The sequence below is a fragment of the Chironomus tepperi genome, unplaced genomic scaffold, assembly GCF_022539635.2.
Source record: "Chironomus tepperi strain 1889 unplaced genomic scaffold, CSIRO-AGI_Ctep_v1 contig_33, whole genome shotgun sequence".
Taxonomy (NCBI): domain Eukaryota; kingdom Metazoa; phylum Arthropoda; class Insecta; order Diptera; family Chironomidae; genus Chironomus; species Chironomus tepperi.
Genome location: NW_027226155.1, coordinates 1,739,236 through 1,756,727, shown reverse-complemented (window position 1 = coordinate 1,756,727; position 17,492 = coordinate 1,739,236). Strand labels below are relative to the sequence as shown.

Genomic DNA, 17,492 nt, shown 5'->3' with positions numbered 1-17,492 from the left:
TGGTGGCAACATTTCAATTTGTGCCGATCGGGAGTTAATTAAACAATGTACAAATATTATGCGTAAAGCACAATCTCAACAACCTTACTATAAAAATCATTCAAAATACTGTCAAATTATTAATATATCCACAATAAAGTGTTAACCTCAATATTCTTAATCTGATTGTTGCTGGAAGCTGTAGTACACATAGCAGTGCCAGTACACATTAACAGATCGTACACCATTGCTACAAATCGCTAATTTCATACGGTTACTGTCATGCAAGCTTTAAGTTTTAACCTTCAAAGATACAAAATAACAAAATTTAAATTCAGCAAAAAGTCATCCAAGAAGTCACTTTTCATGCGAAGATTACTCTAGAGTGCATTAAAATTTCAAAATTTTACCCATCATTTTATCAACATTCATTTATGCCACGATTCCCAGAACGAGCTCATGTCACTTTGAGTTATTAAATTATAAATTCCTTCCTGCACAATAATTTTTTTCTTGTATCATTTTTTTATGATCAATTGATGCGCACATATATAATGTCTGTTGAGCTTTTATAAGCTTTCATCAGGCATGACAAAAAAAAGTTGCATGAAAATTTCTCACATGCTGATGAATGCTGATAAAAATAATAAAACTTCATAAAAAAAAATAACTTTTTATGATTCGATTGTCAGGATTGTTCATTTTCACTTTTTGTATCTCGATCTCACTCTCTTTGCTGCCTTTTTTGCTTTGACTGAATAAGGACGAGAAAATATCCAATTAATATGATAGCATCGAAGCATTTATAATATTTTATTTTATACTGTCAAATGAAAATTGTATTTACCGTAAATTGTGATGAATTTTTAATCAATAGAGATGATTGTTGCTATAATTAACTTTGTATGTCTGTATGTAGTATCCTAACAGCTTAACCCAACCATAATAATAAAGCTAACATAACCTAAGAATCCAATTTAAAGCAAAATTGTAAATCCAATAAGAACGACAGAGTATTAGCTTAAAGCTTCCATATTCCAAAAATATCTTATTTATTTCTTTCTTAATTCCAGATCACACAAAGCATTATATGCATAATTATTAGCAAAAATGATTATTATAAGCAATGATTAATTTTCACAAAATATAAATCTATGATTTTTAATGACTTCAGTACGATTTTTTTTTTTTAATTTTCAGCAGCAGCAATAGCCATGAATGAGAAACGTAATTCCTTTTCATCACGAGACATGAATTTCTTGCAAACAATTGCAGCATCAGTCAAGAATGTTTCATCAGAAGTGCTTCCATGACTAACAGCACCACACTTTCCGCCATCAAGTTCAAACAATTCATCTCCGACTTTTGTCAATGCAACATAGTGGAATAAAACATCAGAGTTGGCCGGTGGAGCTTCAGTCTGTCCTTCTTGGGCAATTTTCTGATGAATACTAATAATTCCTTCATCAGTTTCCAATAATTTTCCACGTTCTTCAGGTGACAAGTCTTTAGCCTTTTCGTAGAAACTTTTCAATGGGCCATCCTATATATTATTTATAGACAAAAGGAACAAGAAGAAAATTGTTCTAATCAGAAAATCAATAATTTTTAATTAAATTATTCTACATACTTCGAGAGTAATACGATCCAAATTATTCAAGATACTGTGGAAAAGAGCAACAGTTCCACAAGCATTATGCAAGTATTGTTTCATGTAAAACAAATTTTCCGGTGTTTTTGGTGGATTTGCTTTCATTTCTTCATCTTGTTGTTTACGATGATTTTCATAATTTTCAGTGCATGGAAAGAGAAGAATAAATGCAAGAACAGGCTTGTTCAAAAAAGCCAATGTATCTTCTTCTAATCCATAGACATCAAACAATTGATATTTATCAGGAACTCCAATGGATTTCATGAATTTGTTGAGAACCTTATTTTGGATGACGAATTTTCCAACCATTAAAAATGCACAAACAAAGAAAATCGATTTTTACTCACATCTGGATTACTTTCAAGTGGAACTACAAATGATTCGGACATCTTGACTTGTTTAGAATGATTTTTCAACTAAAGTTTTATGATTTAAAGTGTACTTTCACTGATATTTTAATTAAATTAACGAGATGACTTTTGCCGACTTCTTTGTTTGAAAAATGAGAAAAATGTGCTACCCTGTGAAATTTGAATTTTTCACAACCGTTATTTTTGATAAATTTTTGTTGCTAAAAATCTATTTCGAATAGTATTTTATAAGTTGTAATGTTTGTCAATTAACTAATCATACTCAAAAGTTGATGGGAAATGGGCTAAATGTCTTAAAACAATTGATTTTTAGCAAAATTAAATTTAAATTTTCCCGCATCTTTTTTGCAGTTAGCAAATTTTATGAAACGGTTTGTTTGACCACATTTTGTCTGTCTGACTATTTAAAATATTCCTAATTAAGCTTCACGTTCTGTCTAGTGCAAAGTCAAATGAAGATTTTGTTACCTGCATGTACATAAACAATTATTAAAGAAAGAAGTAAAAAATCAAAATACAACAAAAAAGTGCGCTTTAAATCACATCACTCGATTATTGAAAATTTCATACTTGACTTTTGTTTTCATCAACAAAGCATCATTCCGTGATTATTTAAACATTTTTAGTTCATTTAATTATTTAAACAAGTCGACATGTCTCGTGCAGATAGTAATAGTAATAAAACTTCAGATTTTGACTTTGGCGATATCCGTCAAGAGGACATTGACGATGAATTAAATTTGATGGTAAAATAATAATCTTTTGTCTTTTGGACTTGACTCTTGTTGTATCCATAAAAAAAATATTAAGCATAAATTTTTTTACAGAAAGCTGAAACGCAGAATTTAGAAATGAGCTTAATAGTGGCGCTTAATAGATGGGTTCTTAGTGACGAAGTCGTTCAAAATTTTGGAACCTATGAAATTACATATCCTCAACTAAGTTCTTTAAGTAGAGATGATTTAATTAAATTAGGTGTTACAGACAATCAATTACAAGATGAAATGCTTGAAGAGTTCAGCCATCTTGAAGGTCAAGAACCAACTTTAAAAGCGTAAGTTGTAATTCTTATTTGTTACTCATACATCCAGTAAGGCATTTGTTAAATTTCCAGAGTTATTGGTGATTTAAAGGAACAACAAAGAGAAGCAGAAACTGTGTCGATTGTTCAAACATTGCAGGACCAAATTTATCATCTTAATACTCTATTAGCTGCCATAACATTTCAAGTCGGTGCATCATCATCATCAGCACCTGGAATTGTTGTAAATCAACGTTTCTGTTCAGCTCAAATTGTTATGGACTTACTCGGTCAATTAGGAACTCATACTGCTCAAATGGAAGAAATCATCACCTCACTCTCAGATCCAGTAAAATATAATGAAATTGAGAAGGAATTCTCAAGAAAGAAGCGAGAGAAAAGACGTAACTGTATTGCTTTAGTTTCTACAGTTGGATTCTTCATTGCTGGACTATTCTTAGCTAGACGCTTAGGAATGAGAAGAGGATTCTAATCAGCAACCTCGCTAACGAATATTTTATTTTGGGAAGTAAAGAAGGTTTTTGTGGAGTTTGAATTTAATTAACGTACAAAAATGAAAGAATATCAATGAAAGATTAATATTTTTTCAAAACATAATAACACTGAAGAGGTAACGGGTCCAGACAGATATCTTACACTTATTAAACTTAGCATGAACCAACGGAAGCGCATTTTCCGGGAAATAATACTTATTTTAAAAAGTAACGGTTAAATAATATTTGAAAAGCTTCGTTAAAATTCAAAAAATTAAACTTCGTTAAAATTCAAAAAACAAAACTTCGTTAAAATTCAAAAGATAAAATTTCGTTTAAATTTCGTTAAAAAGTAAAATTTAAAAAATTTAAATAAACTTATGAATATCCATTTTGGGAAGATGCGCTAAAAATATCATAAATCAAAACAATCTGCCATAAAATGTGGAACAATAGTTGAATTATTATTTTTTATTGAATGATTTAATAGAATTTTCTAATTAAAAAAGTAAATAGTAGCCGAAGGCTGTGATGAACTTCTTGATGATCATGTTGCTCAAAGCACATTTCTCAATAATAAAATGCAAACTTTTTCCAATAATAAAAAAAGCTTTTAATTTCCATCTAAATTCGGAGTGTCGGTGAACTTGATCATTCCATCTTCCGGTGCCTTTTCAAGCTCAATCATTAAGACTTTATTGACACCAACTTTAAGGATTTCCTTAGGTACATATAGAGTGACTTGTGGACCAACAAGTGGCCAATATCTGCCTAAATTAAATTCATTAATGAATAGAACTCCTTTACCCCAAGTTGTTGGATCAAAATAAGTATCGGCAATTTCTGACTGCTTTAATGTAAATTCACCGTGAAAGATTGTCGGACCAGAACGTAAGTAACTCTTTGCTGATGCTGTTCTCGGAATATTTCCATATTTTTTCTTTAAATGCGTAATTAAATTATTTACTCTCTCATATTCATCAAATGGATATCCTGTCATTGTCCAATTAACTAAAACCATTGAATTATAAACAGCATCACTGACAATTCCTTTAAAATCATTTGCAATTCCATAATTAATGCGACCTTCATTTTCAACTAAAACTTGCAGTTCATCACCCAAAGTTAGACTTAATGGAATCGAATTGATTCTATTTTCACGTGATAAAACGCCGACAAATTGTCGATTAACATAAATATAAGCACGATCTCTTAAGTCATTTATTTTAAGCTGTGCTGGATCACGTGTGACCTTTGGTAATTTTGTTTCATATAAAATAAATCCTGAATACTGATTAAGAGCCTCAAATGTTAACGGTGTGTGACCGTTGACTGTATAGCTTGCTAAAAGTCTCCTACTGTTTGTGTCCATTAGGACTGAAATTGGTTTCATTTGTACATCAGGAAGTGAGGTTTTTGGTACTGGACTAGGAACTGGAACGTCTGGTAGTGTAAAGTATTTTCCAATCATTTTTCTTATTTCCATGAATTTGTCTGTTGGATCTCCAGCTTCTGTCATTGGTGCGTCATAATCATATGAAGTGACATCGGAATTGTAACTTCCTGGACCTCCGTCATTAGCTCCGGCTGTAAATCCAAAGTTAGTTCCTCCATAAAACCTGTGAAGATATTTTTAACGGTTTCGTTAAGTTCAAATTGAGTTGTGAAATATTCAAATAATAAAAATACGTTACATGTAAAAGTTAACACTAGCGCCATCCTTAATCATTTTCTCGAGTGATGTGACAATAGGCTCAGTCGGTACACGTTGCATGTCCTCCTGCCAATGTGTCAGCCATCCAGGATAATATTCAGCATTCATCAATGGACCATTCTTTTGGAATTTCCTCAATGTCTTCCAATATGAATCAATTGACTTGTCATCACCAGCACCAAAATCGAGCGATGCAAACACATTAGGAATTTTACCACATCTAAGCATACCAGGTCCATCATTTGAAAACAGTACAGCCTGTCCTTGTGTGTATTTAAATGTCTCATCACGTAACCAGACTTTATATTTCTCGTCACATGCATAAAATGATCCATATTCATTTTCTACCTAGAATATTATTTAAATGAATTTTTTTTAATCTCTATAAAAACCTCATAAAATTATTTTAAATATTCAAAAAGATTATTTCGGTCGCATTGATTGACTAAAGAAATGTATTTGCAGTGTGATTGGCAAAAAAGCAGTCAAAACAGTCGGCACTAATGAATATACAAAATAATGGAAATTTTTAATGAGTTTACCTGATGTAGTACCTGATTTTAATTAATTTTTGAGCAGACATTTGTTCATTTCTGTTCAGTTGACGTATCAACATACTTAGTCAATTTCAAGTCAGTCTTCAAATTTTAAAAAACCGGTAAAATTTTAAAATTTCAAATTTACAAAACGGTTAAAATTTTGAATTTCAAAAACCGATAAATTTTTGAATTTTACAAAACTAATGAATTCAAATTTTACAAAACCGTTAAAATTTTAAATTTTACAAAATCGTTAAATTTTTGAATTTTACAAAACCGTGAAATTTTCAAAGCATTCCTAAACATTCCAGCCATGCCAAAGCTCATTCATGATTATCTTTAAAATACTACTTTCACATACCTGAACCATAATGATTGGACCACCATTTCCGTACAAAAATTTTTGCATTCTTGTCATTAACACTGTATACCACTTTGCAACTTCTAGTTTGTAATCTAAATGTCAATAGATTAATAAATTTAGAAAGTGACAGTTGCTCAATGATTTAAAATATCAAACCTTCATCGTTAGTTCTCAATTGAATATCAGGATATTTATTGAGTAGCCAATAAGGAAATCCGCCCATGTCACGTTCAGCGCAGATCTGTATAATATAATAGAATTAATCTAAACAATTAAATAAGTAATTTAATTTCCATACATAAGGTCCAGGCCGTAAAATAACTAAAAGATCTTCTTGTTGTGCAAGTTGAACAAACTGTTCAATATCAGCAATTCCAGTAAAGTCATAAACATCATCTTTTGGATTATGAAGTGACCACTCGACATAAGTTGTTACAACATGCAGACCAGCTGCCCTCATCGTACGCAATTTTCTCTGCCATGTTTCAGGCAATGCACGAAAATAATGAAATGAACCGCCAATAAATTGGAATGGCTTGCCATCAAGTAGAAATGTGTTGTTGTTGTAATCGATTTCAAAAGTTCTTGAGGGTACCTAAGTGTATATGAAGCAGCTGATGTAATCAGAACATTGTCAACATTTATATTTGTTTACTTACAACATTATTGACTGATAAAGTGTGCTGACTCTTTACTGAAGACATTATGTAGGTCAACAGAAGTAAAATAATTGATAATTTTGTCATTATTTTAGTCATTGATTTTGCTATTGTTGTACCGACATAAATGATTAAGGCACAGCGATCACCTAGGGAGAAAATAAGAATGAAGAAGAAAAGAAAAATAAACTTTTGCTAGTTAATTTGAAAACAATGGTGTGATTTGCATATTTTTTGATGATACATGAAGCTTTATTGGAATTAAATATTTTTAAAATATTTAGATTTTATGTTAAAAAGCTAAAACCTTACATTTTTTGACTGTTGTAATGTTTTAAGAAAAATTTGTAAGGTTTTTGTATGCAAAAATCTTTCATTTTTAAAATTTACAAAATCGTTGAATTTTTAAACTCTACAAAAACCGTCATATTTTCAAATTCTACAATACCGTTAAACTTTTGAATTCTACAAAACCGTTTAAAATTTTCATTCTAAATAGGGTGATTCCGTCAATACTCCTTTATAAAAGACTTTAAAGAAACAGAAGATACAATGTACGGTAGAACAACAACAAACAGTTGTCTAGACGCGTAAAAAGTGAAAAGTTTTAATTTGCGAAAATCAAAATTCCTCATACTGAATGAGGAACAGTACATTGTTTGCAAAAAACGAATGATTTGGTAATTAACACGTTTATAGAAAAACTCAATAACATTATTAAGGAAGAATTCAGCAGTACAATAAACTCATGCATGCTGAAACATTAGACTGTCCAGAAATTTTGAAAAACCGTTAAATTCAAATTTAAAGAAATTTTGTCCTTTTAAAATTCTACAATACAGTTTAATTTTCAAATCCTACAATACCGTTAAATTTTTTTCAAATTCTACAAAACCGTTAAATTTTTGAAATCTACAAAACCGCTAAATTCTCTTTCAGGAACTATTTACTCATTCAATTACCTACTATTCAATTGTTCGCAATAAAATAAACTATAAAACACACCAGATGACAACATAACTGAAAGTATTGTAATCAAAAGAGATGAATCAGAAAGTAAATTGACAGAATCCCCCGACCTTTACCTATTAAATATAATTCATACATGATAAGAATATCTCAATTCCGTTTGTTCGCACATCCCAAATATTCTGAATAATATTGCATAAATTAAATAAAGAGCTTTAATCTCTTCTTTCATATTCATTTTCTCCGCCTTGTTACCATCAAATCATTCGATACTTTCTTAATAGTCATTAAACAGACATTAAAAGGTTCAACAAAGAATTACCATACGAAAGCAATGAACTTGCATAAATAATTTCATATGATGGTTCTTTGCCCGATCAATGGATTTTGGTTAGACAGTTTGGATAGCACTTAATCACACCTTCATTTCTTCTAAACCAGTTCTATAAGATTTCTTTCATTCTAACTGTCCCGAAAAATAATTTACATAATTTTTTAATTTCCGCGATTAAAAATGCAAATTTTTTTTTGTTAAAAATTTTAAGGAACAAGAACTAAAAACAAAAAAAAAAATTCAATCGCGTGCACCCGAAGTGATTATGATCAGTGAACTTCGTATAAATAAAAGAAAAATCACGCTTTGCTGATGATTTTCGTATGGAATAAACATAAATCACTCACACTTTCAAAATAGCTCTAGCACCAGCAACAACAGCAGCAGCAAATTTAATTGTAAACAGAATAAAAGAATGTGAAAAGTGATCGAATTGAAGAAAAATTTTAATGCAATTTTTTTTTATTAAGTTTTGTTCTCGATCACGTTCAGCTTCACTTAATAAAAACTTTTTTTCCTTCCTCGACCGTCTCTTTGAAATTCACAAATTAGACTGACAGAGAAAATGAGAAGTGTGAGCCTAATATAATGTATAGATACTCTATAGAATGTATAAAAAGAATTGGGATTTTGAGAAGATGATACATTTGAGAAACAAGTTACGTTCGCTCTGTTTAAGTAATGGATCGAGAGATTTGATTCCTTTGAGATTTAATTTGAATTTTTAAAAAAATTTTAAATATTTTGATTTTCAAATTCAACTTATTCTATCCAGAGTTGCAAAACAGGCATCTGTGACAGGTAAAAACCATACAAATTCTTAATAATTTGTATGGTTTTTCTTTGAAAACCTTCCAAATTATCAAGAATTTGTATGGTTTTTGCCTGCTAAGGGTGTCTGTTCTGCAACTCTGTTGTCTACCTAAGCATGCTTTCGATAAATTTTATTGTTTGATGACTAATTTTTTTGAAAATATTAGCAAACAACTGCATTCCTTGTCTCATATCAATTTGCGTGCCTTATCTCATATCCTAGTTGCCTTTTATAGCCATACTTAAAGACCAAAACTAGAAATAATCGAAAATTTCCCCGAAAATCCTCAAACTTCTCATTCTGCTAGTACTTTTACATCTAACAAAGGATACATAAACATCAATCCATCCCTAATATTAAGCTATCATATCCGAAACTGATAAAAACTCATTAAAGATAAAAATCCGTTAAAAATGCAAACCACGTGGGAAATTTTAAAGACCAAAAAAAATTAACGGTCGAAAATATTTTAAATTTGAAAATCATATGGGTATTTTAATGCATGGTTGCAAAATTACTTACAGCAACTGGTGAGTGTTGTGTAAATTGGATTCTTGGACTACTCATCACTAAATGCTCTTTTAAGTAATAAATAATTAAATTGCTCAAATTATTCTTCTTAATGTGACATTGCTTCATTTCACTAATACTATTGAGAGATATTGAGTATTAATAAATGCATGTAGCATGTCATTCACATTGTTGCAACACATTTACTAAGTTATCTGCCAAGAAGCTATCTATCATGTGGACGAATTGCATGAACGAATTGTGTACTAAAAAACGGTCAAAAAATATTCAAAATTGTACTAAAGTCAAGGGGCGTTCAACGTTATTTCAAAAACAAAAGTACAGAAAATTCAGAGAAACAAAAAAGCTTAAAAATTCTATATTCTCTAGGAAAAACTGTGATATAAATAAATTTTTTGTATAAAACTTTACAAAGCACATAAACAATGTCCACAAAATATGATGCGTAAGTGTTTTAATGGATAATCAACAAAAATTCAAGTTTAAAGAATTGCTGTTTTGGTTATAAAATTGATATAAAAATTTAATTTTTGACTGTATGTAATTATTAGAATTAAACAATACGAAAGCGATTCTGACGATGAAGACTATAATGTTGATTTTGATGAAAGCAAATTGCCACCAATCGAGATTCCTGTAGGTGATCACAAATTACAAGTAAGTTTTTTTCATCTATATGATATGACGACTGTATAGCCAACAAATTAAAATTTTCCTTTATTAATAGCATTGCTATAATCTCTGGTATGCAAGGAAGGGCAGCCATCGAGCATCTGAGTATTCTAAATCACTTCATTTTATCGGTCGTTGTGCGTCAGTTGAGCAATGGTGGAGTCTTTATTGTCATTTATTAAGACCAACAGAATTAAAGCCTTATCGCAAGCTTCATCTATTTAAGGCAGGCATTAAACCAATGTGGGAAGATCCTGAAAACATAAAAGGTGGTAAATGGATTCTTCGATTGAGAAAGAATAAGGTGAATCGAGCATGGGAAAATGTCTGTATGGCAATGTTGGGTGAACAATTTCTCGTTGGACCTGAAATATGTGGCATAGTTTTATCAACTCAGTATCCGGAGGATTTGTTATCGGTCTGGAATCGAACGGCTACAGATGTTGGTAGTACAAATCGAATAAGGGACGTGCTCAAACGAATTCTCAATCTTCCTGCCAATTTTCCTATTGAGTACAAGCCACATTCAGACTCTTTAAAGTAAGCATCCTCATATCTTAATACTTTGTATTTAGTACTAATGGCTTTCTTTTTGATATTTTCAGGGCAACTAAAGTATTGATGAACAAATCTCAAAATCCAAAAGATGATTAAAGTCTATTACTCCCCATAATTAATTACGGCAAATTGCTGCGTAAAAAATGTAATGGAAAAAAAAACAAATTTAGCCCAATGATTATCTGGACATCTTTTTCACATAAGTTTCTACTACATACAAACTCAAAACGGAATATTGAGAGGAGGAAGACAGCAATCCAACATGAACTGAGAAAATGTCATGTGGATAGTTTTTCTAATGCAGTTTAACATTATTTTTTGTTTTATTCTTATTCTAAAAATAAAGAATGATTTGAAAAGTTACATTCGACAAGAAATTCACACTAGTTCTTGTCTCTTTTTTTAACGGTTTTCAAAAATTCAAATTCCAGACTTTTTTTGAAAATTTGTTTTCTATTAAACCGTTAAAAACTGAGATGAAATAATAATTCTTATGCTTACGAGTCAATGCTGAGAAATTCATCAATGGAATAAACAATATTTCGCAATTAAGTCTGTCGGCTTGAGGAATCATATTGCTTCCTTTGTTTAATTTCTCATTTATGTTTACATTTGCATCATGTATGAACTAATATTATTACAATTTATCAATGTGTTTGTGTGAATTGCGAGTAGATCGCCGACAAAATTAATTGATTTAAAGCATAGCAGCAGTTCGATTAGCAACATTTAAGTATTAAGGAGCATTAAAAGTTGTTCTGTTAATCAGCAAAGTGTGACAACATAGAAATTGACATAAAATTGACATTTAAAATCAAGCGATATGGAATCTGAAGATGTGTGAGTGCATTAATCTCTTATTTGATTCCAATATGATATTTTAAATTCCTTCAATTCCAACAGACAACTAGATCAAGACCAAGAAACAACTGTTGCTGATGATAACACTGAAAATCCAACAGACTCTGGATATAATTCAAATGAATCTTCTAGTTCCTCAAGCTCACGTACATCATCGATCTCCGAAGGTGACAGTTCAATCAGTGATGATTACGTGACAATTACTGATGATGTTGAGGATTTGAATTTAACTGACGATGACTTGGAATCAGCATTAAGAGACGAAATGGATCTTATGATTATTAATGACAATGATGAAAAGAATTCTGTGACATTTGAAAAGACAATGACTGTATCTGATGTAATTTCCAGATCAATTGGCGATGATTTTAATGCGGATGACTATGACTTGAAAATTGATGGACGTATTTTGCCTAGAACGATTACGTTGAGAGATGCTGGAATCACTAGTGGAACCAAATTAAGATTAGTTGAACGGGAAATGCAAATTTTCATCCGTCGAGTTGATGGACGTACATCCACAATTCAAATTCGTTCATCAAACACAATTTTGGCAATTAAGGAACAATTTTTCTATACTGATCAGGTTCCGGTTCATCAACAAAGATTGCTGTTCCAAAGTAATGAACTAGAAAATACAAGAACTATTGTCTCGTACAATATTCGCAATGGATCTACTTTGGAAATGGTCTATCGCTTGCGTGGTGGATGTATGATTGGAAATTATTAATTATTATGTTAAATTGCATATCTTAAGTGCCAAAGCACTTTTTTATTTACAAAACTGACTGACTTTATGAGACAATATTAATGAATTTAAAGTGTATATTGTAGGTATGTTAAAATAATTAATGAGAATTTAACCGAACAATTGAAATTTAAAAATTCGTTCAGTAATTCATTTCATCTCAGTTCAGTTTATTTTTATTTTTTTCAAATTTTTAAAAATCGTTAAAATTCGAATTAATTACGCATTTGTATCACTTTGGAAAATATTGAATCCCATTGCAATATCGAACTGTATCAGAAACACAATATATGTTGAAGATGCTTCGAGCAACGAACATGCCTGCTTTATATCAAAATCAAAAAGGTAGCATGAAAATTTTAATGGACACCACTTGATTAATTCCATTAATGTCAACGTTTTACTCTCTAAATTTTTACTGGATCTTTTGGATATGATTTTTAAGAGTTTCATCATTTGACTTGTCTAAAAAAATGTAATTAATAAAATTAAATTTTAACAAAAAGCAATGCTTAATTACATTTAGTTCCACATTTTCGCATAGTATCGTGATGATTACTGGAAAGAATATGAGATACAGGAACCAAATAATTGTAAATATTGCTTTTTCATGCATTTCACTGCTTGTAGTACTAAATCCTTTGTAGCATATAAATGCCGTGTAAATTGAGAATATAAAGCACAAGAAATATCCAAATAAGCTAATAAATCCACCGACATAACTCGATTTCTCAAGGGATTTATGAAGATCATGATAAATTTGACTAATCTTCACAATAACTTGTTCCTCCTTTTTGTAATCTCTAACTTGAAACGAGTTTTGATCATCCAGAAAACAAAAATTAAGTCTACAAAGAAAAATGGATTAAAAGTTGCACAATTGGAAGTAACTTGATCTTACTTCATGGCATCCAATATATTTTTGGATCTAATTGAAAAGGATAGAACCATAGAAGACACTCCACACATGGCTAATGAGTAATACAGCCCTGAATAATTGTAGATTAATATGTTTGACCACGACATGTTAACACGATTCATGGCTACATTAAGAGGCACCAGAACCAAAAGAATATTTGCAGCATTGATTATAGAAAAGAATGTCATGACGTACATGTGATTAAGTTCCAGACCCAAAGAAGTCAGCTTAAAGAGACAACAATTTTAGATTCCTATTAAAATTCACTTAAGTTGTCTATACCTGAACATCAACCTTGTTAAGTAGCATCACCAAACCCCAAAGTTCTTTATAATTAACAAAATATAATAACATGCTAATTAATGCGATCAGAACTGCTGCATTTGCTGATATTAAATTTCCAAAATTTATCAAAAAATTCTCATCGACTGTCATGTCATTATGCATCCATGAATTATATATGATGAATAATCCAAAGCATGTTGGTGCAGCATAACAAATTATGTCAAATAATGTTATGTAAACCTGATTATTTTTGTCAATTGTGAATGATGCAAAACCAACATACTTAAATATACTCAGATTTATTTTTACATAATATATTAAATTTTTTTCGGACATCCTTTGTCAGTCACTAAATGATAACTGTCGAGAATTTATTAAGAATCAATATTACATTGTTGGATATTAATTTCGATAATTTTTTTTTATCATTTCTAATGAATCTAATTTTGTAAATTAATTAATTTTTGAGAAAAACGCTAATGAGTTCATGAATTACTAAAGGAACTGTCAATTACCACTAGTTTATATAAGTACATTCTTTGAATTAATCACACATCATGTTTATCCTCCGTGCAAACGAATGATCAACAAAATTTCCGATTCATTTTTGATTTCGTAGTCCTGAAGAGACAAGTCATCATCCAGGACTAGTGTATCCAATACCAAGACTTGATCACTAACTGGAATAAACTCTACAGTACTTAAATGTTCTTTAAGTTCCAAAATTGTCTTTGAAGGCAGGAAGTTAATTCGAATTGGTGGATAATTAATTAAATTAACTTTAAATGATATCATTCGTTCTTGCAGTTCCAGTTTTGATTTTCTGTAAATGTTGGCTCTAAGTAGTGTTTTATGTCGTCCAACAACTTTTCCATCTGCGACTAAATCATAGTAATCAGCATCCGAGTTCTTCCAAATTTTGATCAAATCGTAGACAGTCATATCCGTTCCATCCTGTATGGGTTCCTGTAAATCATTGAAGTATCAAATATCGTGTATCACTGCATCATGTAGCTTACCAAAACCAGCACAGATCCATTAACGACTTTACAGTCATTAAGTGTTGCTTCATCATTTAGACTTTTTCCATTAAGTGTCATTCGATGTTGATCAACATCAACTTTCTTAACATCATGCAAATAATCCTTGACTGACTTAATCGTCTTAGAAAGACCAAATTTGACTGCAATTGTTGATTCATCTTCAAGATAAACATAAAATTCCACTTGACGTTCCCTGAAATTCATTTCTATAGCCGTACGCATTTCAAAATGTTTTGGAATAACTTTATTATTGACAATCAAGTCAAAACAATCAGCCTGAGAACCTTTATATTGCTTAATAAAATCCGCAACAGATGCATTTTTATCAAATTTTGCTCCAATTAAAAACTCTCCGTCAAACATTTTTCTAGAGTAAGCGATGACGATTAGCTCAATTTAACAGATCTGGATAGGTTGTGCGATGGTTATGCTGCTGAATTAGTGTATATTAAACGTTTGAAATGCCTTAATTTACCTAATTTTAGTGCCCACAGTTTTTCATAAATTTTTTTAGTTCAATTTAAAAATTCAAATTTATTTTGACCGTTATAAAGTCAAGGATTGTAATTCAAAATTTAAGAAGTATCAACACGTTTACCTGAATTGTCAATGTCAATGTTTATTTAATCATTCCTAGTTTTTAATACATCATTCTCTAAATACAAATAAATATATCATTAAAACTAATTTATCCTCCATACAAGCGTCCTAGCAAGTAAACATCCGAGTCATCTTTAATTCCACAGTCATGAAGCGTTAAATCATCGGTAAGGTCCTTTCCATTAAAGGATATACGTTGTTGACAAACAGGAAATTTTTCAACAGTATTTAAATGCTCTTTTAGATTCAAAATTGACTTTGAAGGAGGCATGTCAACTCGAATACGCGATCCATTGCACAAACGTACTCTAAATGTGATGTTACGTTCTTGAAATTTCAATTTTGACTGTTGGGAAATGTTTGCTTCTTGCAAAGTCATATTTCGAGGAACAATTTTTCCATCAATCACTAAATCATAATTCTCTGCATTGGATGGCTTGCGGAACTTAATGACATCAGAGACAATCGTATTTTCATCGAATTTTTCTATGACATTATTTATGTCAATATCAATTGACATGCCATTCTTCTTATTCTACAACAGAAAATAATTAATGAAATATTTTTATTAAACTATTTGCAAATGCAACTGCTTACCATGCATACAACTGAGTCATTAATAATCTCGCAGTCATTAAGTATCATTTCATCGTTTAATTCTTGTCCATTGAAAGTCATTTGTCGCTGATCAATTGAAACTTTCTTGACATCATACAAATAGTCTTTGAGTGACTTAATTGTCTTGCACAGACCAAACTCAACAGAAATTGATGATCCATTCTCAGTACGAACAATGAATTTTACTTCACGTTCATGGAATCTCCAGTCTGCATTCCCATCTTTTTCAATTTCTTTTAACTTTTTGTCTCGGGGAATAACAACACGATTTATCATCAAATCATAGCAGTTAGCTTGCAATCCTTTAAACTGCCTTATTAGATCATCAACAGTTTCATGTTTAATTTTTTTGGCAACATAAATTGGGAAATCCTTAATTACATCCATTTCTATTAGGTAAGTCACAATAAAGTTAATCTAGAATGTATAATAGATAGTTATACTGATTGTGAATTATGAATTAGACAATTAAATGGTGTATAAATATTTTAATTCACTTAATTTTATCTATAGTTTTTAAACACGTTTTTCTCAAAAAAATCTTTAAAACTAACTAAAAAAACGCATAAATTTCAAATTAATTTTGACCGTTAAAAACGGTTAACTTCAAAATGGAATTTTTCTTTACTATAGACTAAATACTACTGATTGTAAATAGCTCGAATGAGGCTGAAAACGAAAGAACTGAATAAGAAATATGTTTTATTAGTTTGTAAAGAAATGTTTATTCATTCATGCTTAAATTTTACATATTAAATGCAGTACAAGTATCTTATCATATAATTAATATTAAATAATTCAAATATTTATCCTCCATAGCAGCGACTTGTAGTTACCAATTCGGAATTCTTTTGGATATTATAGCTACGAAGAGTTTTGCTATCAGCTAATTCACTTCCATTATAAGTGATTCGCAAATTTTGTTCTGTATTTTGATAGGAATTGCGAAGCTTTTCCTTCAAATCTTTTACAGTTGCTGATAATTGAATATCTACAGCATTTTTGTAGCCATTACGGTCGTCTTTGACAAAAATCTTTGTCTTTCTTTCAACAACTTTAACATTATCATTCTTATTTATGCCTATATCACATAATGCTTTGTTTCTAGGCAATATTTGACCGTTATACTCCAAATCATAATCATCAAAAGATTGATTTTCAACTGTTTTTAATATTTCTTCAACTGTTGAGGAACTTGGAAATTCAGCTGCCATATCTATTCCCTCATCATTCAAGATGTTGATACTAATATCAACTATCGAGATTTCATCGAGGGTTTCGGTACTGCTAGATTCGAAAATACCACCATCAGATTGATCACCACATACAGTCTTTTCATCGTCAGAATTAGACATTGATGTGGTATCTTCAGACATTTTATCATCTCTATTAAAATTAAAAATTAAATCATCAATAAAGTATTTTAATTAACAAAAAATTATGTTTTAATTTACTCGTATGCAGACATGTTGCTCAACTTTTTTTTTTTTTGTCAGTTAAATAGTCTAAAGCTGTTAATTGTTCTTCTATGTCAGAAATACGTCTATTCTCTGTGAGATCCGGATTTGGAATGAGGAATTTCTTAGAAGAATTCCGGATTAAACATTAAATCTTTACAATTCCTTTAGAACTTATATGGTTTTAAAATTCAAATAAAGTTATCTATCAAATGAACAATAATCCTGCAAAACTGTTATAGCCATTACAATATATCCTTTCAGATAGTTATAAACGTGATTCGATTGTAG

The 17,492-nt window shown here is 30.4% G+C and overlaps 8 protein-coding genes across 8 annotated transcripts; 3 read left to right on the top strand and 5 right to left on the bottom strand.

Annotated features, from left to right (window-relative positions):
• Nucleotides 1-995: 995 nt before the first annotated feature.
• On the bottom strand, nucleotides 996-2,129 carry Uch (Ubiquitin carboxyl-terminal hydrolase). Its single transcript, XM_070645299.1, has 3 exons — nucleotides 1,978-2,129; nucleotides 1,610-1,909; nucleotides 996-1,522 (listed from the first exon to the last, which is right to left on the bottom strand). Exons 1-3 carry the CDS (start codon nucleotides 2,017-2,019, stop codon nucleotides 1,169-1,171), a joined length of 696 nt encoding a protein of 231 aa, XP_070501400.1. The 5' UTR covers nucleotides 2,020-2,129; the 3' UTR covers nucleotides 996-1,168.
• Nucleotides 2,130-2,589: 460 nt separating this feature from the next.
• Nucleotides 2,590-4,125, top strand: LOC139094651 (uncharacterized). The gene is made up of 3 exons (XM_070645782.1): nucleotides 2,590-2,747; nucleotides 2,829-3,055; nucleotides 3,116-4,125. The coding sequence occupies exons 1-3, from the start codon at nucleotides 2,655-2,657 to the stop codon at nucleotides 3,513-3,515; spliced, it is 720 nt and encodes a 239-aa protein (XP_070501883.1). The 5' UTR covers nucleotides 2,590-2,654; the 3' UTR covers nucleotides 3,516-4,125.
• On the bottom strand, nucleotides 3,955-8,658 carry Ect3 (Ectoderm-expressed 3). Its single transcript, XM_070645771.1, has 7 exons — nucleotides 8,443-8,658; nucleotides 6,793-6,941; nucleotides 6,432-6,728; nucleotides 6,290-6,374; nucleotides 6,131-6,225; nucleotides 5,211-5,578; nucleotides 3,955-5,135 (listed from the first exon to the last, which is right to left on the bottom strand). Exons 2-7 carry the CDS (start codon nucleotides 6,889-6,891, stop codon nucleotides 4,130-4,132), a joined length of 1,950 nt encoding a protein of 649 aa, XP_070501872.1. The 5' UTR covers nucleotides 6,892-6,941; nucleotides 8,443-8,658; the 3' UTR covers nucleotides 3,955-4,129.
• A 1,078-nt stretch (nucleotides 8,659-9,736) lies between these two features.
• On the top strand, nucleotides 9,737-11,047 carry eIF4EHP (eukaryotic translation initiation factor 4E homologous protein). The gene is made up of 4 exons (XM_070645448.1): nucleotides 9,737-9,885; nucleotides 9,992-10,097; nucleotides 10,168-10,652; nucleotides 10,718-11,047. The coding sequence occupies exons 1-4, from the start codon at nucleotides 9,866-9,868 to the stop codon at nucleotides 10,764-10,766; spliced, it is 660 nt and encodes a 219-aa protein (XP_070501549.1). The 5' UTR covers nucleotides 9,737-9,865; the 3' UTR covers nucleotides 10,767-11,047.
• Nucleotides 11,048-11,332: 285 nt separating this feature from the next.
• Nucleotides 11,333-12,784, top strand: LOC139094297 (uncharacterized). The gene is made up of 2 exons (XM_070645324.1): nucleotides 11,333-11,510; nucleotides 11,574-12,784. Exons 1-2 carry the CDS (start codon nucleotides 11,494-11,496, stop codon nucleotides 12,259-12,261), a joined length of 705 nt encoding a protein of 234 aa, XP_070501425.1. The 5' UTR covers nucleotides 11,333-11,493; the 3' UTR covers nucleotides 12,262-12,784.
• Nucleotides 12,785-13,905: 1,121 nt separating this feature from the next.
• LOC139094992 (polyubiquitin-B-like) lies at nucleotides 13,906-14,990 on the bottom strand. The gene is made up of 2 exons (XM_070646230.1): nucleotides 14,503-14,990; nucleotides 13,906-14,449 (listed from the first exon to the last, which is right to left on the bottom strand). The coding sequence occupies exons 1-2, from the start codon at nucleotides 14,887-14,889 to the stop codon at nucleotides 14,045-14,047; spliced, it is 792 nt and encodes a 263-aa protein (XP_070502331.1). The 5' UTR covers nucleotides 14,890-14,990; the 3' UTR covers nucleotides 13,906-14,044.
• A 153-nt stretch (nucleotides 14,991-15,143) lies between these two features.
• Nucleotides 15,144-16,256, bottom strand: LOC139094707 (uncharacterized). The gene is made up of 2 exons (XM_070645854.1): nucleotides 15,724-16,256; nucleotides 15,144-15,661 (listed from the first exon to the last, which is right to left on the bottom strand). Exons 1-2 carry the CDS (start codon nucleotides 16,129-16,131, stop codon nucleotides 15,215-15,217), a joined length of 855 nt encoding a protein of 284 aa, XP_070501955.1. The 5' UTR covers nucleotides 16,132-16,256; the 3' UTR covers nucleotides 15,144-15,214.
• Nucleotides 16,257-16,444: 188 nt separating this feature from the next.
• On the bottom strand, nucleotides 16,445-17,306 carry LOC139094575 (polyubiquitin-like). Its single transcript, XM_070645679.1, has 2 exons — nucleotides 17,199-17,306; nucleotides 16,445-17,130 (listed from the first exon to the last, which is right to left on the bottom strand). The coding sequence occupies exons 1-2, from the start codon at nucleotides 17,210-17,212 to the stop codon at nucleotides 16,551-16,553; spliced, it is 594 nt and encodes a 197-aa protein (XP_070501780.1). The 5' UTR covers nucleotides 17,213-17,306; the 3' UTR covers nucleotides 16,445-16,550.
• Between the last annotated feature and the right edge of the window lie 186 nt (nucleotides 17,307-17,492).